This window comes from Tauraco erythrolophus, chromosome Z (assembly GCF_009769465.1).
Source record: "Tauraco erythrolophus isolate bTauEry1 chromosome Z, bTauEry1.pri, whole genome shotgun sequence".
Classification (NCBI taxonomy): domain Eukaryota; kingdom Metazoa; phylum Chordata; class Aves; order Musophagiformes; family Musophagidae; genus Tauraco; species Tauraco erythrolophus.
The window spans coordinates 41,389,094-41,411,295 of NC_141496.1; the positions used below are offsets into that span (position 1 = coordinate 41,389,094).

General features: G+C 40.7%; 1 protein-coding gene across 3 annotated transcripts in view; it reads right to left on the reverse strand.

The window, feature by feature from the left end:
• Positions 1-1,356: 1,356 nt before the first annotated feature.
• The window catches only part of RASGRF2 (Ras protein specific guanine nucleotide releasing factor 2), a 148,864-nt gene continuing 128,018 nt past the window's right edge, over positions 1,357-22,202 (reverse strand). For all 3 annotated transcript variants that reach the window (XM_086629176.1, XM_086629175.1, XM_086629174.1), the window contains exons 20-27: positions 9,337-9,397; positions 8,579-8,682; positions 7,908-7,992; positions 7,076-7,273; positions 5,033-5,112; positions 3,022-3,139; positions 2,188-2,256; positions 1,357-1,449 (exon numbers count right to left, since the gene is read on the reverse strand). In XM_086629176.1, coding sequence (XP_086485302.1) covers positions 1,357-1,449; positions 2,188-2,256; positions 3,022-3,139; positions 5,033-5,112; positions 7,076-7,273; positions 7,908-7,992; positions 8,579-8,682; positions 9,337-9,397 — 808 coding nt within the window. The remainder of the gene's footprint in view (positions 1,450-2,187; positions 2,257-3,021; positions 3,140-5,032; positions 5,113-7,075; positions 7,274-7,907; positions 7,993-8,578; positions 8,683-9,336; positions 9,398-22,202) is intronic.

Sequence of the window (22,202 nt, forward strand, 5' to 3'; positions counted from 1 at the left end):
AACAGTGCTAATACCTGTGTTTTACAGCATGCGTTTGAGCTCACTTTCCATGCAGCTACAACAGGCCACTCTTGATGAGAAAAATTTTGGAAGTACCAACTAGCTGTAGAAATGACATCTATCTACCTGGTATGTCACAAAAGCATGGGCTTTGAAAACATTTACAAATAGTACATTTTCTTAAACATATGCCCATATACAAATGATAACTAGTAGCTCAGATAAAAATACATAGTCTGTGTTTGCTGGCATTCAAAGTTTGCCACTGATGTGAATAATTTTAGAGCTAAGTCAGTGCCAAATGGCTGAACAAAAAAAATAGACATTTTTAAAACTACTGATTCCACGTAAAACAGAACTGTCACTCCAACTCCTCATGTTCATTGCTGACCACTACCCATTGCCAGACCAGACATGTATTTCTCTCCACAGTGTGTGCAGAAAGTGCTCTGTAGCCTGACTTGTCAGAGAAGCTGCAGGAGGTGCAGAAAAATAAAGTGCCTTTTCCAGGGCTGTGTGCAACATGACTAACCTTCCCCTTCACTGTACGTCTGGATTTCTCGAGTCTCAGGTAGAGCTCCTAACCTTGTATTTCCCAGCTGAAGCTGGCAAAGGCTGGCAACTATTTACAGCTATTCAACTAGTTAAATTGCTTTCCATGCTGTAAATACTCTTATTGTGATAAAATATTTACAATTCATTTATAGGTAAAATCAGTCACCTTAGAAAAGGCTGACAAGACATTTAAAGAAGGTAATATTTTATAAAGGGTAGCATTAAATGTATAGCAAGTATTCTGAACAACTGCAGACCTGAAGATACTAGGTGCTACTTTAATGTCACTCCAAGATAGCAGATGACTGTTAAGATCCTGTTTTTTCAATGAAGTTAACATGGTATGAGGACACCACTACCATTTCTGCCTCAGTGAATACATAGTTAGCCATCAGTCCAGACCACATCACAGCCATCTCATTTTGCTCATTTATCTTAATATACCTGAGTATATTGCCATCATTTAAACCTGTCCCCTTAATTTGTCACACAAGATGGCTACGACGAGTACTCATTCACAGGAAAGTCACCTATTTTGCATTATATGCATAGTCCCTACTGCAAAACATTATCTTTGCAAAGCAGCAATCACTTAATCCAGGTAGGAAGCATCTTTGTCTTCCACCTCCAATGCTCTTTTTCCTTGCCTGAGAGGGAAATGCTGTGTGGCTCTGTATCTCTTATTGTAAAAGAGAGCTTGCATTATTCTCAATATTTCCCTTGCTGTCTTTAGGACTTGGCATGCATGATTTTGTTCATTGTACTAAAGCTTTCTGTAGACTTTGAGGCAAAGCTGGCTCTTCAGGCAGGGAGTCGGGGTTCAATCTTTAAGGAAAGCTCATACAAGGTATCTTCGTCTATGATGAGTGTCTTGTCAAGTAAATAGTGAGTGACCTGGAATGGAGAAAACACAGATGAAGACAACTGTATGTTAGTTGCACAAAAATTTCTCTCCTTTCCTTTTCCCCTTCAGCTCATTTCAGATCCTGAGATCCCTTGCGTTGTTTTCTTGAGAAACACAACTGCTCGTTTGAGTGGTGTAAAGCTGCAACAGCACTGCTCTACAAATCAAGTACAGCCTCTCAGGAATAGGCAAGTCCTTAGCCTGGTTACCTAAGCCCATGTTGCTCTTTTGGAATCGGAGATGAAATCTCCTCTGAAAGCAAAGACTGGCTTTGGGCAAATTTTCATCACTCCCATGAGGGTCAAGGGGAAAAGAACTGCAGGATGCACACAGCATCAGCAGATGTTTAGGACATCTCCTGTCCCCTGATCCCAATATTCTGGGATTCGCTGGGGAATTATGCTTCCAACTGGGCAAGGAGAACACATTTCTCTTTGAACCCATTCCCTTGTACCCCAGACCCACGAAGGCTGCAAACCCGAGAGAGCTTCCAGAGAAAAAGGAAAAAACTTGCTCCTATATACAGTGTCAAATAAAGAGTTTCTGCCAGGGTGAGGGTATTATTACAGCCCCAGAGTACCTGTCCATATTTCTGCCTGTCTTCTCTTTGCTGTGTGTGGGAGCAGAATACATCGATTTTAGCTTTCAACAACAGCTTTATCTTACAACTAATTGCTACCACAGCTGTGATTTCATTAGTAGGTGACAGTGCCTAAGAAAAGCCTTACCTTCTGCTGATGCTCTATGCGGTAGGAGGTCTGCTGGAACTGGCGTATTTCCCTGATGATATGTGAGATCTTCGAAAAGAATACATGTATATGAGTAAGCACAACTGCATTTTGACTTCAGCTAAGCCTCATACGGCAAGAATTTTGCACTAAATTATGCAATTTATTCTAGGAGGAGGGAAGGGAAGGGCAGAGATCATCTACTAATGGCTTCCAAGGATTTCACTTTCCTAAATCAGCCATTTACTGTTCAGTCAGCCTCAAGTGAATCACCTTGTCTCTCTCTCCCCATACTGATAACCTCTCTTCCCTTTGCCTTGAGTGACTGCTGCAATGTGTAGCCATAATAAGGGCACTACACTGAGATCAGAAGAAAAACTTCCATGCTTGCCTCTGAGGAGTTGTTAAAAAATGATGATATGTGGTAGTTGGACAGAAATCAACTTTAAAATGCTTTTTTAGACAGACCCTAGCACGCTTGAAAAGACTGTGATTACTGCTTTCTGGTGAATCACTACATTCCTTTAATTTTGGTTATTTCAAAAAGTCTTTTGTTGCTCCTTCATGAACTTTAGATGGCTGCTTTTTCTGTCTGTCACTTTTCAAAGAACAAACTTACCCTGTAAAAACATCCAGTTTACCAGAAGGTGGTGATAGAAGACTGGATCGAGTAATTGCTTTCAAATAGCTACCTATCTTGCACGATGCCAATATACTTGTACATCCTAGAACTTAAATCTTAGAAGGTAAATTCAAAGGAGTTGTAATTAAATCAATACTTCACTCACATAATTAAACACCTGTTGGGAGAGCGTATAAGGAATTGAAAATTACCATTCTCATTTTGGAAAAATTGACAAGGCCTTCCTCAGTAAAGTTTGGTGTTCCTTCTTCAATGAATGCCAGGTCCGTCAGGTACATTCCAAGGTAGGGAACGGCAGGTGGGTTACAACTGTGAAACAAGAAATCAGCCTATTTGCCTGTAGCTAAATTTAAAAACCTGATTTTGTTATAATTCACACAAACTCTGCATTACTTAACATATTCAAATCAGTGGGTTACATTCATTTCTAAAACAAACAGCTTCTCTGACTTCACTTGAGTTGTACTTGCTCTGCCTGTGACAAATTGGATATATTCTGCCCAATATCTAATTTTAATGGCAGACAACCTTTAGTAAAAGGTAGAATGGTAATGAGATGGAGTGAGAGGAACGACAGGTAAACTCTGGACTCAGAGAACACCTTCAAGCATATCTCAGTCCTGGCTGACAGACAATCCCTGAAATAGATCCTACACACAAGCTAAAAAAGCATATGGATGTAAGTGGTTTGTGTTCTGCAGTCATGTAAGCGCCCTAGTGTACCAAGAGCACATGTACGCATGTGTGTGTGAGTGTGTGTCTGTGCTTGTGGAGATATATACACATATATACGTATATACATGCATATATATACACATACATACACACACATAGGTATGTATATGTGCACGAATATACACATGTATGGAGGTGTGTATGTATGTACATATGTATATACCATTCTGTCAAAGTCTATTCAGGCCTTCTCAACAGTGAACACAATGAAGAGGACAACAAAGAGGTAGCAAAGATGATCTGGAGAACAGTGAATACAGACCCTAGAGAAAAGGGATTGTATTTTCTTGGAGAGACAGCAGGAGTGGGATTATGATTGTTTTTTCCCTAATGCAATAATCACTGCTCCACACTTAGGTTCCAGCCTCAGCAGAAATAGTAGCAAACTTGGTTTTCTGAAGCTCTGGCATAAGAAAATGCAAGGTGATGGCCATACTACTAATCTAGGCAGACTGATGACTATGCTTAGCAGTGCACTTCATTCTGTGTATTTTTTTGTATTATGAGGGTGATTGTTGTACACAGGCAAGCAATATATTGACTGAAAGGTGTATAAAACTACCTGCTCATATACTGTGAGTAAAAACATATTTTAAAAAGTGATTAGCTTCTCAACAATATTTTTAAAGTAAAAATTGACTAACTTGAATTATGTATGTTTTGAAACATTTCAGCAATTATTCTTGCTTCTCTCAAGATCGTTTGAAGTAGTTGTACCACTAAATCCTGGAAAACCTACTTCTAATTACAGAACTTGCAAAAATACACGTGTTGTATGCATACAGTTGGAGTCAATACATAAATTATACAACCCTTGCCACAAGGTATTTTAGATACCAAAATTACATAGAGTCAAACATGATCTGGCAAATCATTTAAAGAAAAAATTATTCAAGGACTACCGCACAAAAACCTAGGCTGTTTTCCAGAGTGGCAGACTACAGGGGTCTGGGAGGGTATAGGAGAGGAAATATCATTGTGCATTTGACCCGTTCCTGTGTTCCTCTCATCAGCTACTAGCTGCTGTCAGAAACAAGATAAAGGGGTGAATGGATCTTTGATCTCACTCAAGCTTATTCTTAAATCCTAAACTTATCTAGAAAAGGGACTTTTTGGAATCCTGTTTTTGAATAAGAACTTTTATTTATAAACCTGGCTTCACACTCTCTGAAAAAGTCTATCAGTGTAGTAAAACTCCAACAGGGAACATTCACACAGAATAATAGTTTAATTTGCTTCAGTAATTCTCTGGAGGTATTATATTTATCTATCAGGGATAGGAAGTCATGGGATGTTCAGCAAAACAATAATGCCACATAGAATAAAACTTGAACCAAAAGGTTATCAGGTAAAAATATTATCCAATATTATATTAATTATTAAAGCTTAATCAAAGCAAATTAATCTTTAACATGTACTATCCACTGCTTATAACAAAACACAATTGTATAGTGTAGGGAAGCATACTTTTTGAGTGTTTCTCTAAGATTTTTAAATCTTCCTTCAGATGATACAGTCTTCTGAAGCTTGTCCATGAGAGCTTTTGTCTAGAAAGAAAGTGCATTACAAATGTCATTGCTGTTGCACATAAATGCCTGGGATTAGATTTTAGAAAAGGTGTATTTCACGTAGCATCTTTGGTCCATTTTCAAAAGTAATAACAGAGGCATTAGGAATTTAGCTTTCATTGTAGTTCCTAGTGTATTTCTGAAAACGGATATTAGGCAGCATTAAGGACTTTCCTTTGACTGATACACAGAACCTCTATCTATGCTAATATTATTAGCCTGCATATTCAGCAAAAAACACAAGTTCATTAAATTAATGGTCAGTGATTCAGTTTACTGTGTACACAAGAATATTAGAGATTTCACCTTACATGTTGCAGAGGATCCTCAGCTGCATTTACTGAAACTAGTGACGGTAAAGGATGTTTACTGTCTTGCAGCTTGCACTAGGCTGGTTTTGCCTGCAAGTTTCTGATAAAAGCTGAATATATATTTGAAAATATATTACTGTCTTACACAAATTACTTCCAGTGGGCACCATCAGAGCCTGGTTACTTCATAAGCAAAACAAATTTGCTTTTCAGTCCATTTATGACTTGAGACAGTACAGAGAATCATGATAAATTTGTCATATTTGAAACTGAACTTCCAATTAAGAGAAAGCTGTAGGCAGAAGCAGACACTTTCTTTTTCTTCTAAATAGCAAGGTGATAAAACATTCAGATAAGTTTCCAATAAGTACTGGAGAACTGTGCAACAACATTAATGTGTTTGGTTTTTTTTTTAATTGAGAAGGTTAAAAATCAAAAAAATTCTAAACATAAAACTTTTGGAGGTAAACTCTTATATAACAGTTTATACTGAAAGGATTTTTAGCATATCTTTAAATAAAAGAACATAGCACCAGCTATAAAGCATCTGAGAAAAAGCTGACTGGAGAAAGAAGGCAATGCAGTCAGAACACATTCCAAGTGGATTTCATTGCTTGGGCTGCTTGAGTGCTTTGTAAAAGCTGCAGAAACGTACAGAGGTGGAAACGTAATGATAAAAGCCCACCTTTTGCATGTCAATTATCCAGATCTAAAAAGAGCAAGCTGAAATCTTCCAATTAGTTGGAGAAAACCCTGTATCCAAATACTGCCTAACTTAAAAGTGATTGGCTCTGTCCTACAGACCTCCTTGCTCTGTTATTCCATCATACAAAAATATTAACCTTTTTTTTTCAAATAGTAGAAAGCTGAGACTTAAATCATTCAACCCATTTCTCCAAAACACTTAAAACAGAGAACATAAAACAACAGAATCATAGAATACCTTGAGTTGGAAGGGACTCACATGGATCATTGAGTCCAACTCCGTGTAAAAGACTGGATACTCTTCATCCTGGCTAGGGCTTTTTTTGTGTCTTATTTTTGTTATTGGCTGTGGTTCTCACAGGCTCATCCATGGGGCTGACAGTATCAGCAGCACAGTAAGGGTTAAAGGGAGATATTTACTGCATCTAAACTTAGCCGCCTAAATGAGAAAGAGGTCTAGTTGTCTATGGTCTGTTACAGCACAGCAAAAAACTCAGCACCTTGAGGGGAAATGCTCACCTTTCTGCACAGGCAGGGAAATGTCCCCTATTTTAGGCACCTGAGCTGACTACAGTTACAGCTAGTAACCACCCAGATGTCTATCTTTGAAAATATCTAGTTTTCTTAAAATTTAGTTTTCTCAAATATTTCAGTACTTCAGGCTCAAGTTGTAGGCTTAGGCACCTGACAATTCCATTGAAATCTGTTTGTCACTATATATATTTAATTAATGACACAAAAAAGGGGTAAGCTAAATACAAAATACTTTGACATGAAACACCAGTACCACATGGTGTTTCCAGCAAAAAGTCAGAGTATTGTAAAAGTAGAAATATTTACGGGAGGAACCCTATCTCAGGACGTTGTTTTCTGAACACACTGACCAGTGAAATCTAGAAATCGTACTGTAATCATATCTTTCTTACCTGTTTGGATACTTTACCCCAAGTTTTCTTAAGTCTGTAGATTGCACTTCTGTTCAAGGCTGACGTGATTTCCAACACACCATTGTAATTGTGCATACATCGACAGATATCAGCTACTGCTACCCACTTTTCAATTGAGTTAGCCCGGGAGCTGATATCAGCATAATTCATGATTTGGGAGGCAACAAGGTTACTCATCTGATCAAACAAAGAGGAAGAAATTTAGGATATTTAAACATAATCTTTTTCAACATATAATTACTTAATGAACAAGGCAGAAAAAACTAATGCACAACAGAACTCATGGCTCTTAATAAAACCAGAGAAAGTATATTGAGAACAGTGTTGCAGGGAAGTGGAGGGGAATGAAGATATGAAAGAAGGGTAGGAAATGCAATGGGGAGTATCTCCAAGTCAACACTAATAAAACTGATTGGGAAGTATCTCAGTAAAATTAAAGGAAAATGGTAAAGAGCAAAAATATGGTTGGGGATACAAAGGGCATTCATTAAATAGAATTGGTGTTATATTTTCACTCTCTGGAGAAAATTTAGTTTCTTTTATAAGCAATAAGACATCGTAGCACAGCTTATAATGTTCTACCCTACTAAATTGCCATTGAAATGCTGAGTACCAATTCTTGAAAACAAGAATCTTCATGTGCTTTGATTTAAAAGGTTAATCACAAAAAAAAAGACTGTAACATTCAGTTACTACTAGATAAGAAGCTACATCACATTGTAAAAAAAAAAAAAAAAAAATTTTTGTTCCAGAGGTCATAGACAGCGTCAATAGAGTTCCTAGAAAGCAATCTATATTTAAGAGTACTTACATCATTAAAATGTTGACTAGTTTTCATAATATAGGGTGTTCTCTCATTTTTATCCGCTTTCATCCAGCCTTGCCCAAGAAACTCTCTAGATATTGAGGGGACAGGAAAAAAAAAAAAGAGTCTCTGTCTGTAACTGTAGCCTAAGTGGATTTCAACTATACCTTATTTTGTTAGAAGCTAATAACACAGCTTTACACTAATTCCAGCATCTCACTAAATGATTTTTCATGTTATCTGAAACAGTAAATATTATAAAGATTTATTTTTCTTTTAATCCCCTTGCTCAGTCCCCTCATCCTAATTTTCAGCGTTGTGACCCTATCAAAATTTGTCTTGTCAGCTTATACGGTTATATCCATGTTAAATTGCTGTATGAGTGAAGTTGATCCAATGCTCCCTCCATAGAGACTCAGCACTTGCATACCATTTTCACATTTCACTAGCCCAGAGCCTCAGACTGCAGATTTTTTTTCTCAGCAAAGAACTCAGCCTTTCAAAACATGATCGAACTATAGGGTAGTCAGAGGCAGTGACAGAAACAGGTGAAAGACATTATCCTGTTATGTGTGCAGACCTTTTTGTCAGCAGCATGAATTAGTGCAGTGCCTAACACTGCCAGTCAATAACTCGCCCACTGTACTCACTTCAGTCACTTGTAGGAGGACACTTACTCATACGGTATGCTTCGGAAAACTACGTGATCTAAAAGAGTTATTTGCTCTGCAAGCTCCATGGCCGACAAGGTCTCAAAGCACTCTGGTTTTGGACAATCTGACTGCAAAAATAAGGAGAACACTTAATGATCTCTTTTTGCATCACAGGACATTTCAGAGCACAGACTTTTAAGAACTTTGTATGAACTTTCAACACGGAGTTGTAATTAACTTCTTTGCTCAAAGAAATCAGAATTAAGAAAAAAAGGGTAAACATCAAGCTAGAAACCCATAGGAAAACATGCACATACCAAGCCAGGAGTAAGCACGTAGGTCAATTAAAGTCTGTGTATTCTGCGTTACTTTCCACATAACCACTCTGCACCTGGTTCATTGCCCACACTCTTCTTCAGATTAATGCAATGTACTTAGGAGATGGTGGTGACTACAGTTTGGAGAACAGGCACTGTCAGTCAAGGCCATCTACAGTTCTGATGGCAGCTGAGATGGCAGACGCTTATGATTTCATATAAATTAATACCTTTCCCTTATTTTATCATGTGATTTAAATCCAAATCCTAAAGTTTTGACTTGTTCATCTTTGACATGGGGAGAAAGAAATTCTTATGTTCTCTAAACTGAAAAGTACGCTCCTGATACAAAAGACCAGTACTTCTGTCCAGAGTTGTAGAGTTGCAATTGTGCGACATTATATTGACTTAAAATCGTAACATTTCTATAGGAGTATTTATGTTTAAATTTCAAGAAGAACTTACCATCTGAATGATATCCTCTATTTTTAAATGGGTATCATCTTGATCATCCTGAGAAAGAGCCCTGAAAAATTAAGTAGCAGAACATTCTATATAAATAAAACTGTCCATGGTTATAAGAAAACCTTATCACAGATAGGCAATCATATTTATCTAAAATAAATCCTAAGACTGCAATTGAAGATATGAAGAAAAAAAAATATATGGTACCTAAAATCTAATGTCCTCTTTTAAGTAAAAAATGTACAAAATTATATGACACCAGGGTCACGTAAGGTAAAATGATGGTCATGGAAGGTTAAAACCTCTAAGCATGCACGAATAGCATATACTGTAGAATGGTCAATGACAGAGACTACTGTACCTAATTGCTGATTATAGTGATAAGCTTTCTGCACCCATCCCACTTTGACTTTAGTGCAAAGAAGACTGGTGGACAAAGAAAAATTCCCTTTTCAAGAGCTGGACTGGCAACGCAAAACCTCAACACAGTAACAGTAGTATTTAATGAGAAGCTCTCTATCCTGAATAATCTTAGGAAACGTAAAGGTAGAAAATTACATCTCAAGCCTTTTCTCTGCCTTTTAAACTGTTGTGCTAAACGATATTTTGGACAAATGTTTGAAAAATCAACATTTGAGAAGTAAAGAAAAGACAGTAACATAGGCATGCATAAAAGAGTGATTCACTGGGAAGTGCTCTTGTTTATTGGCACTACGATGTCTTATTCAGTGTTCCACACAAAGAGCTGAGAGTATACAAATAGACAACAAATTGCTAGCAGATTTTGACTGTAGCAAGTACATGATTTGCTTTCAGTAATAAAAGTGTTAAATGATGCTTCCGAATCTGCTACAGAAAACCTGTGATTATTAGGGTTATTTCAGAGTAATGTGTCAAAAATGAACCCACCAGAAGTGATAAGTATTCATCAAACCTCATCTACCCTGATTAGTATCTTGGCACATAATTCTAAGTTCTTACCCCTTCATTTGGAAAATATAGACCCAAAGAAACCTTGAATAGACTAGATTTATGTAATAGATGAAAGAGAAGATTTAGAGAGAAAGAACAGTAAGTCAGTATGCAGAAGACAGCCTATAAAGACACCAGCAATATGGCAAGAAGTCACTGGACTGATTTGCATCAGGGGAGATGCAGTTTCAACATTAAGTTCAATTTTCCCACCGCAAGTATAGCTGAGCCTTGAAACAGGCTTTCTACAGAAGTTGTAGAGCGCTCATCAGTTGAATTTTCAAGGGAAGTTTAGATGACCATTTTCAAAGAAGATCCAGTTTTACTGAGCATTCCATAAAGCACAGCAACTGGACCAGATATCTTCTCATGGTCCCTCCAATTCTTTATTTTTGCACTCTGTAGTAACAGACTTTCTATGTACCAGCTGGGTAAAGGGTTAAAAAAAAGGATTATATTGCCTGGAGACTTTAGCTATGAGTGTAAGATACGGAATTTGTACTATGTGGGTGGGGAGGAAGTGTTAATGCTTAGTACACTAGGTTCTTCTGTTGTGAGTTGCTGTTATTTCCTTTTGGTTTGCCAAATTGGAGGACCAGGTTAAAATCAAATGCAGATACACAGAGAAAGGATCTAAGAAACTTCATTGCCTTCCTTTTCAGCCTATCAAATCCAGACAAAATGCCGCTTTCTTCACAGGAGTTGGAAACACCTTATTTCTGATGGGCAAGCCATGCAAAGCCTGGAATGCCTACTTCTTCAGGAGAGCCTGAACTTCTCCAGATAACAACAGTGTGCAGCCTCAGTAATTGTAAACAGACTGGCAATCTATCTTTCCTGAGCAGCTTATTTGGTCCTGTATCTCATGACTGATTGCCTGCAGAAAGGTATTATTCATCGTATGACAAAAGCATGTGCTTCCTGGCAATTAAAAAAAGAGGACTTGCCCTTCTGCCCCAAGTATTCTCAGTAATCTTGCAAACTCATCATTTGAGTTCCTTATATATAACTTTATAATGGCTGGAGTTGTCATCTTTGATAGAGAAATAATTGTATTTGCTTAATACAAAATAAAATAGGAAACATGAGATTCTTAAAAGGCTGAAAATACTTAACTTTTCCCCATCATTGTTTCCTGATACTCTTTAATATGACATCTCACATTTTATGTAGACTTTCAATCCCTCATTCTAAAGAGACAACTGGTGCTTTTTCTCTAACCCAGTGGTCTCATGAAAAAAAAATCTCCGTTTATCCGTAAATGCTCTATGTTTAAATCTGCAGAGGACAGTACATCTCTAGACTGGATAAAGCTACTTTGATAGCACTGGTAGAATCTTCCACTTCAGTCTGAACTGTTGTCAGCTTTGGGATACCTAGTTTCAACAAACGTCTAGGAACATGTGTTGAACTGATCACTTCTGCTTGGGCAGTTCCCATTGCACTGGAGAGGCTCCTGGAAACTGGTTAAGAAGCACAGGTCCATGTGAAAAGAGTTATGAGAGAAAGCAAAGGTAAGGAGAGATTCTGCCAGAATGTTTAAGAGTATCCCCCTCAGGAAGGACTGAATGAGGTGACACCTCCATCCTTATGCTTACAAATGAAATAAGTAAATATAAAAGTAATAACTTCCGAATTCTTAGAGTCAGCAGCTAAGATTAGACCTCTCTCTCACTTAAACTGTTCTTGATGCTTGACCAGTCCAAATATTAAAATAATTTTCTAGTGGAATATATTAGCATCTGTCTCCTCATTCCTTTACGGTACACAGAGTATTTTTAAAATATTTTAAAAGCTGGTGTAAGTTATAAAGTCTGAAATGTATTGTCTGGTGAGATCATACAACGCAGAAAATTGGTCATCCATCATATTTTGACCTCTGCATATCCCTGGATTTAATTTACATTTATTCTGAGGAAGAAGAAGGAGGAATTGTTTCTTGAACCACCCCTTTTTTTCTCCAGATAGGACTATTTATCAAAGTTATTCACTGCTGTTCAGTCTGAACTTTACACCTTCCTGCTTCACCATCAATGAAATTTTACCTAGATTTCAGAGGTTAGTAAATAAGGCTGATAAAATCTCAAGCAAAACATACTTCAGTAGGTTTGACTAGCTTTCAGAAAGTATATTGAATAAAAAGTAAAAAAACCCTTTTCTACCCTGCACAGAAACCCAGTCAATCCATTCAACAAAAAACTCATCACGTAATAAATACCAGCTGTTCTGTCTGATGACTCAAGAAGGCATGAAGCAGCTCAGTATCTCTCATAATCACCTTCCTTGACATTCATATTCTACACAGTCTTTCACAGAGCTGACCATAATATCTTCAGAATACAAACCGACCTTTCCTCCTCCTCTAATCTCTGCTAATAAAGGGACTGATTTTCCAAGAAATTTATATGCTCATATGCGCACATACACTCAGGCTGGGTCAGTCTGTAAAAAGAGACATTTGTACCCAATATCCTTCAAGGAGACAGTGCATGGAATATACCTATATGTAGGCTCAGAAAGCATGAACTTTTCTTTCACGAGTGTTTGTGCATTGAATTTATGTTAAGAAATGCTTTTCCTAACCTCACTCTCAATTCCTCTACTTTTCAGAGTCAAGAGTAGGCTATGAAAACTGAAATGCAGAGAAGCCAAGACCTACAGTGAAGGCTGACTGGCAAACCAGAACTCTGATAGACTCCATGCTTTGATACGCCAAGGCCTCTCAGATACAAAAAGCCTGTGGCAAGTACCTCTTCAGAACAACTAAAAAGCCTATTTTATGACACTCACCTAGTAATTGAGTGAATGACTATTTTCATGAGGGGCATATCAACTGGCTCATCCCTCCTTCCTATTTTCATCCTGTCCCAGAGAAGTCTTTGGAATGAAACGTTCATCAAAACTTCCAGTTAAGACAAATCTGTGCTTTCACATTAAAAATATGCTGTCAAAAATCTTCAAACAGTAGAAGATTACTGTTTGAAGTAACAGTAAAAAAGCTCTTCAGTTCTAGGTGAGTAATTTATGTTCCTTCTGTAAGTAATATTAGATGAAAGCCCTTCCTCTAGAAGAAAACCAAAAAGGTATCACCTTTCAATGGAGGTAGGTATGTGGTGGTGATGCACTGAGCAGCATTTCTCCAAACCAGATATTGGTAGGTGAACCAAAACAGGAACACAATATCTGGGAGCACCTCTACACATTTCTACAATAAGAAAGACTCTAGATACCTTTAAGATATCCAGTGTGGGATTCACATCTTCCACAAGTGACTGCCTGTGTTCTCTAACTGTCTGAGAAAGGAAGGTGTCTTCTATGATCTCTGAAGGAATAGTCAGGATGCCTAACTTTAGCCAACTTTCGTGGACAGAATCTCCTTTGTGATAGGCAGTTACCTTGGAAGGAGTGCTTCATCAGCTGTCTGTAGTTTGTTTCGTGTTTAGGTGCTTTAGTTAGACACAGTGGATCCCACGAAAGAAATTTTTCTAAGTTAACGCAGAGAGGAAAACCCTTTTTCATTATCACCCTGTCATTATATTCTATGGACGGTTCAAGGAACTCAAGAAATAATTTTATTCCATTACAGGCCTTCTCTTAATATTCAGAACGTTGACCGTAATCTGCCACGTTGGCAAACTATAGAAAAATCTGTAAACTGATGCAGAGAAAAAGAAAACAATGATATGAGAGATACACTGGTGTAGAACACTCTTCACAACGTCTCGATGTAGTATGGGAGCATTTGCTTAAAGCTTAGCAGTTCTTGGGCAAAAGGAACATAGTCGTGGTTGTCCCTACTACAATAAATAGTAATCTTCAGAGACAAGTAATAGATATAATTCTCCCATCTTAGGGAAGGGCATGTTCAGTGTTTGCTTTGACCTACTTCCACAACCAGATGTGGCACCACAGGAAGCATCAGGCAAGAACATCAGGGAAAGAAACATTTCCGTGTCATCGTGTGCTCTTTTTGCACCAGAAGCAGTACTTTGTTTTAGTGCAAATACAGAAAAATCTTTGATCTTCTGGCACTAGAGACGTGGTTGCCAATTGGGTTCATATAATTGTATTGTCAGATAGGATGCAGGCATATTGTCTCTTCTGCTTCTGTTGGTTTCTCATTCTTCATTAAATCAGCTCCAGAATTGAGCAAGGACCTTTTCAACCTGCCAGAAAACCTAAATCCTCCTGACAGAAACTATTCCTCAGTTTTATATTTTGAATTATTGAAAAGTTAAGTTTTCAAAGAATAGTCTGGAGCTGGTTCCACTTCTGAATTCACAAACAAGCTGAGAAGTGGAGGACCAGAGGGACTCCTGCTTGCTACCCCAATAGCTGAGATGGTTCCTGAGGCAGCCAGAAGTGTGTGTTCACAGCCTCCATGGGACAGAAGGTCACTTCTTAGGACTAGCAACTTGATCATTTTTTTCAAAGCTTATACGTATTCCTAATGTGCAATAAAAATAAAGGCTTGTGGAAAAGGAACACTGCCCACCCCGGTGTCATAGAATCATAGAATCATAGAATGGTTAGGGCTGGAAGGGACCTTCAAAGGTCATCTAGTCCAACCCCCCTGCAAGGAACAGGGATATCTCCAACTAGATCAGGTTGCTCAGGGCCTTGTCCAACCTGGCCTTGAACGTCTCCAGGGATGGAGCATCCACCACCTCTCTGGGCAACCTGTTCCAGTGTTCTACCACTCTCATAGTAAAAAATTTTTTCCTAATATCCAACCTGAACCTACCTCCCTCTATTTTAAAACCATTACCCCTTGTCCTATCATAACTGGCCCTCCTGAACAGCCTCTCCCCATCTTTCCTGTAGGCCCCCTTGAGGTACTGGAAGACCGCTATAAGGTCACCCCGGAGCCTCCTCTTCTCCAGGCTGAACAGCCCCAACTCTTTCAGCCTGTCCTCATAGGAAAGGTGCTCCAGCCCTCTTATCATCTTCGTGGCCCTCCTCTGGACCCTCTCCAACTGGTCCATGTCCTTCTTATGTTGGGGACTCCAGAACTGGACGCAGTACTCCAAGTGAGGTCTCACGAGGGCAGAGTACAGGGGGAGAATCACCTCCCTCGACCTGCTGGCCACGCTCCTCTTGATGCAGCCCAGGACGCGGTTGGCCTTCTGGGCCGCAAGAGCACATTGCCGGCTCATATTGAGCTTCTCATCCACCAGTACTCCCAAGTCCTTCTCCTCAGGGCTGCTCTCGATCCAATCACCACCCAGTCTGTATTTATGCCTGGGATTGCCATGACCCAGATGTAGGACCTTGCATTTGGCCTGGTTAAACTTCATGAGGTTGGTACGGGCCCACCTCTCCAGCCTGTCGAGATCCCTCTGGATGGCATCCCTCCCTTCCAGCGTGTCGACGGCACCACACAGCTTGGTGTCATCGGCGAACTTGCTGAGGGTGCACTCCATGCCACTGTCCACGTCACTGACAAAGATGTTGAAGAGGGCCGGGCCCAACACAGACCCCTGAGGGACGCCACTCGTGACCGGTCTCCACTTGGACATTGAGCCGTTGACCACTACTCTCTGAGTGCGGCCATTGAGCCAATTCCTTATCCACCGAGTGGTCCATCCATCAAACCCATGACTCTCTAATTTAGAGAGAAGAATGTCGTGCGGGACAGTGTCAAAAGCTTTGCACAAGTCCAGGTAGATGACATCCATTGGTCGACCCTTGTCCACCGATGCTGTCACCCCATCATAAAAGGCCACCAAGTTGGTCAGGCACGATCTGCCTTTGGTGAAGCCATGTTGGCTGTCACCCACCACCTCCTTGCTCTCCATGTGCCTTAGCATGGTTCCCAGGAGAATCTGCTCCATGACCTTGCCAGGCACAGAGGTGAGGCTGACCGGTCTGTAGTTGCCCGGGTCCTCCTTGTTCCCCTTTTTAAAAATGGGGGTTATGTGTCATTACCACAGATCTAAGGTCACACACAAACAGCTCTATTCAACTGCAGATTATTTCTTAAATCCTGTAATTTCCTCTTCTCAGTTAACTATATAGCCTTGCTGAGAATATATCTTCAGGAGCAACTACAGTGCTTTTAGGAAGCTTGGAAACTACTCTTAATTACCAGACAACCCATTTTCCTGAGGTGATTTAAGAACCATAGCTCTTCCTTTCAGCAAAAGGATGAAATATATGACACATCTATGTATTTCATCCCAGTTGAAAGATTTTTTTGTTCAAAATCAGAATTGCTCCAATAGACTCTTTCTCACAAGGTTACTGAAGCAGTTCCTATTCTTGGAGAATTAATTTCTCCTTACTGACGTAACTGTTAATGAATTTGACATGCCTGGTAAATATCTGCCTCCTGTGTACAAGCCCAAGAGCTTCAGATTACAGTTTTGCGCAGTATAAGACTTTGGGACAGTTTGTTTTACGCGATGACATTTTTAACTTGAAGACTATATCCTGATGTCCTCTTGACTGCAGCTTGACTACAGTTTAAATCATGAAAGCCTCTATCTGAAAGTTTACTTATGCAACTACTTCTATTTGAATGCTTATGGGCAGTTTGTGTACATAATAAGGACATGGAGTATAAGCACAGGAGTAATTTCAGCTGCTACTGAAATATGGTAGCTACAGAAAATGGAACATAGCAGTTTTCTGAACCCTTGGGACAGTAATATTGTCATTGATGTTCATTGGACTTAGTATTGAAATAGTATTGAAAATTAATTGAAATTGAATTAGTATTGAAATATACAACACACACGCCCAGCATGCAGATGCATTAGCAGCACTGCCAGTCTTGAAAAGCAATAAAAGGATTTTGAATAACCAATGTTAGCCATGGCTTAAATTTCATGCCTCATTTTGAAGGAAACTGGGACATTCATGCAGCATTCAGTCAAAAGGACTAGTCCTGCACGCTGAACCACCAATGGCTCTTTTTCCAGCGCTAGTTTGTGGGATGTGACCAAGTACTTACAATTCTGTATGACCAAATCTATAATCAAACTACATTGTTTGAAAAATCTAGCAGGATTAGGGTATACAACGGCAAACTCTGATGAAAGATGACTTGGCTGAGGATCCTGTCTCAGGAAATCTTCATTCTCTACCTGTTTCCAACAGAAGCTCCCACTGAGAACTTGGACAGGTCATTTTATTCGTGCTTTACTTGCTTGCTTGTTAAGTGCCGTAATACTTTCCAGAAATACTGTGAGAATAATGACTATGAAAGAAGGATTTTTAAAAATGCAATCTATTTCTACAAAATATTTCAAATGAGTTAATTTTTTATTAACTTTTAGTTCCATTTCTGTGCATACATCTTTTTCATTTTTACTGGAATTTTATTTTTGAGTATTGTTTTATTTCACTACTCCTTCCTGTTTTTTTTCCTTCTCCTCATTTCTCAATTTTAAAAATTTTAACTTTTTTTGAATTTTCACTTCTTACAGAATTTTTTTTTTTTTCTTTTTTGCAAAATAAATATATCCTGTTCTCAGATGCATATCCAGTGTGCTCACATACTGAAGTAGCAAGTTGCAAAAGGAAAGAGAAAATAAATAATACCTACCATTTCACAGAGCAGTAGCAAAAGGATGCAAACAGGGGCAACTCACAGTTTACACATAATTACCAAGGTCCCATTTCTTGATGTAACAGCTAACGGAAATTGGCTAATTGGAAACTGGATACAGGAAATTGCTAACAAACTTCAATGTTAAAAGCCTATAAATCTATTCCATTACTTTGCCAGGAAAAGCCAGTGCAGGTTTATTTTCTCATATTTTCTTAAGAAGCTAAAGGTATTAAGGTAATTTTTCCCATTGTGAGCAATGTGACAGAACCCTTACTTAAAATAATATTTTAATATTTTTAAATATCATATCATAGAATCATATCATAGAATGGCATAGGCTGGAAGCGACCTCAGAGATCGTCTAATCCAACCTCCCTGTCATGGGCAGGGACACCTCTCAACTAGACCAGGCTACTCAAGGCTCTGTCCAACCTGGCCTTGAACACCTCCAGAGCAGGGGCATCCACAACTTCTCTGGGCAATTTATTCCAAAGTCTTACCACCCTCGTACTGAAGAATTTCTTCCTAAGACCTAATCTAAATCTGTTCTCCTTCAACTTAAACCCATTTCCCCTTGTCCTATCAGTGGACACTCTTGTAAAAAGTCCCTCCCCAGCCTTCCTGTAAGTTCCCTTCAGGTATTGGAAGGCAGCTATTATGTCCCCCAGAAGTCCTCTCTTTTCAAGGCTGAACAATCCCAGCTCCCGCAACCTGTCCTCGTAGCAGAGGTGCTCCAGCCCCTGGATCATCTTTGTGGCCCTCCTCTGAACACGCTCCAACAAATCTATGTCTCTCTTATGGTGGGACACCAGAACTGGACACAGTATTCGAGGTGGGGTCTTACAAGAGCAGAGTAAAGGGGGAGAATCAGCTCTCTTGACCTGCTGACCACGCTTCTCTTGATACATCCCAGGATGCGGTTGACCATCTGGGCCACATGAGCGCACTGCCGGCTCATGTTGAGCTTCTCATCTATAAACACCCCCAAATCCTTCTCTTCAGGGCTACTCTCAACCTGCTCTGTGCCCAGTTTGTATTTGTGCCTAGGATTGGCCCCACCCAGGTGAAGGACCTTGCATTTTGACTTGTTGAAGCTCATGCAGGTAGCACTGGCCCAATTCTCAAGCCTATCAAGGTCCCTCTGGATGGCATCTCTTCCCTCAAGTGAGTCCACGGCACCACACAACTTGGTGTCATCGACAAACTTACTGAGGGTGCACTCAATGCCGTCATCCATGTCACTGACAAAGATGTTGAACAGCACTGGACCCAGAACAGACCCCTGAGGGACACCGCTTGACACTGGTCTCCATGTAGACATCACACCATTGACCACAACTCTTTGAGTGCGACCATCCAGCCAGTTCTTTATCCATCGAGTGGTCCATCTGTCAAATCCGTGTCTCACCATTTTAGAGACAAGGATGTCACGTGGGACAGTGTCAAACTCCTTGTACAAATCCAGGAAAACGACATCTGTTGCTTTACCCATGTCAACCAGCGCTGTAGCTTTGTTGTAGAAGGCCACTAAATTAGTCAGGCACGACTTGCCCCTAGTGAAGCCATGTTGGCTGTCACCAACCACTTGGTTATTTTTTATGTGCCTTAGTACAGCTCCCAGGAGAATCTGTTCCATGATTTTACCTGGCACAGAGGTAAGGCTGACTGGTCTGTAGTTTCCCAGGTTGTCCTTGGTCCCTTTTTTAAAGATGGGGGTTACGTTTGCCCTTTTCCAGTCTGTAGGAACCTCACCAGACTGCCAGGACCTCTCAAATATGATGGCTAGTGGCCTAGCAACTTCAGCCGCCAGTTCCTTCAGGACCCGTGGATGTATCTCATCAGGTCCCATGGACTTGTGCACCTTCAGGTTCTCTAGGTGTTCCCGGACCTGATCTACTCCTACCCTGGGTGGTTCTTCACTCCCCCAGACCCAGCCAGCATCCTCTGTGATTTGGGTGGTGTGGTTCGAGTGGTTGCCAGTGAAGACTGAGGCAAAAAAGTTATTGAAAATTTCAGCCTTCTCCATGTCCTCAGCAACCAGGTCACCCATATCTTTCTAGAGGGGCTCCACATTCTGTCTCGTTTTTCTTTTTTCTCTCACATACCTATAAAATCCTTTTCTGTTATTTCTAATATCGCTGGCCAGATTTGACTCTGTCAGGGCCTTAGCTTTTCTAACCTGGTCTGTGAGTACACGAGCAACTTCCTTGTACTCATCCCGGGTTACCAGTCCCTGTTTCCATGCTTTGTGTATTCCCGTTTTGTCTTTGATTTTAGCCAGGAGTTCTTTGTTTATCCATATAGGTCATCTGGTGTTTTAGGGATGCAGTGCCTTTGAACTTGGAGGAGATGATCCTTGAAAGTCAACCAGCAATCTTGGGCTCCCAGTCCTTCCAGGGCTTTATCCCATAGCACACTACCAAGGAGGTTCCTGAAGCGGCGAAAGTCAGCTCTTCTGAAATTGAGGGTTTCAAGCTTGCTGAGCTTCCCCCTCTTAGCTGCCCTTAGGGTCTCAAACTCCACCATCTCATGGTCACTGCAGCCAAGGCTACCCACGAGTTCAACATGACCTACCAGCCCTTCCCTATTGACAAAAACGAGGTCTAACATGGCACCTCTCCTCGTTGCTTCCTCTACAACTTGGATAAGGAAGTTATCGTTAATGCATTCCAGGAATCCCCTGCATTGCTTGTTCCCCGCTGTGTTGTTTTTCCAACTGATATAAGGGTGGTTAAAATCCCCCATGAGGACCAGGGCTTGTGAACGAGCAGCAACTCCTATCTGCCTATGTAGGGCCTCATCCACTTGGTCCTCCTGATTGGGTGGTCTGTAGCACACTCCCACTGTAAAGTCTCCTACCCTTCCTTTCACCCTGGCCCACAGGCACTCGGTTCTTTTGTCATCACTTGCCAGGTGGAGCGCCATGCATTCTAGCTGTTCGTTGACATAGAGGGCAACACCCCCTCCTCGTCTTCCCTGCCTGTCCTTCCTGAACAGTTTATACCCCTCTAGTCCAACACACCAATCGCAGGAGTCATTCCACCATGTCTCTGTGATGCCAATCAGGTCATAGCGCTGCAGGCTCAGAAGCATCTCCAGCTCCTCTTGTTTATTGCCCAAGCTGCGGGCATTCATATAGAGACATTTGAGTTGGGTCCCTGATGAGGTACCTGGAGCCCCCTGAAGATGCTCAGATGTTTCCACAGTAACCAACCCCTCAACAACCCCTGTGCTCTGTCCGCAACCCGGCATGACACCTTGATCCCTTGCTAATTCACAAAACTGCGCGATCTTGCTAGTGCATTCCTCCCCCACAAGCACTGGCATACTGCATTCCGGCTCCCTCCCAGTGATCCTGATTTCACCCCCACCCCCTTTCATACATAGTTTAAAGCTCTGTCTATGAGCCCTGCCAACTCCCTTCCCAAAACCCTTTTCCCTCTGTGGGACAGGCTGTTACCATGCCTTTCTAACAGACCTGGCCTCTTGCAGATCCAGCTGCTGTCAAAAAACCCAAACCCCTGCCGGACACACCAGGCTCGGAGCCAGCTGGTATTAATCGGTATTAATCTGCTGGTACTTCCTGCCTAATCCCACATCTTTGCCCACAGCTGGAGGGATAGAGGAGAACACAACCTGTGCTCCTGATCCCTTGACCAGGCGCCCCAAGGCTCTGAAGTCCTTCTTCACTGTCCTTGGAGCGGTTCTTACTAATTCCTCACTGCCTACCTGAAACAACAGAAGGGGGTAATAGTCTGAGGGCCGTACTAGGGAAGGAAGCTTCTTCCTGACATCTTTAACTCTGATCCCTGGGAGGCAACAGTCCTCTCTGTGCAGTGGGTCCAGTCTGCATATCAGGCCTTCTGTTCCCTTAAGCAGTGAGTGACCAATGACAATGACCCGTCTTTTATTCCTTACTGATGAGGTTTTAATGCCGACGGCAGTCCGACTAGGCTTTGGTGACACCTCCAAGCAGGGAGAACCATCATCCTCACTGTTTTCCAGTGCCCCTTGCAGAGCACCATACCTGTTATGCAAGGACACCTGGCAGGGCGGGGGAATTGCCAGGCAGTTGCGCTTGCCAGGCCGAGCAGGGACCTATTGCCATTGCCCTCTGTGCCCTAATTCCTCACATTCCCTGATCCCCTCTAACCTCTCCACTTCTTCTTTCAGCTCTGCCACAACCAGATTATGGAAGTTGTCAATTTCCCTCTCACTTTCCCTAATTTTTCTTAACCCACTCACCTCCTCCCTGAACTCCAACACTTCATCCTGTTTCATGAATATGAAACATATTTTCATATTATTAAAACCCATTATCCTAATCCTTTTTACTCTT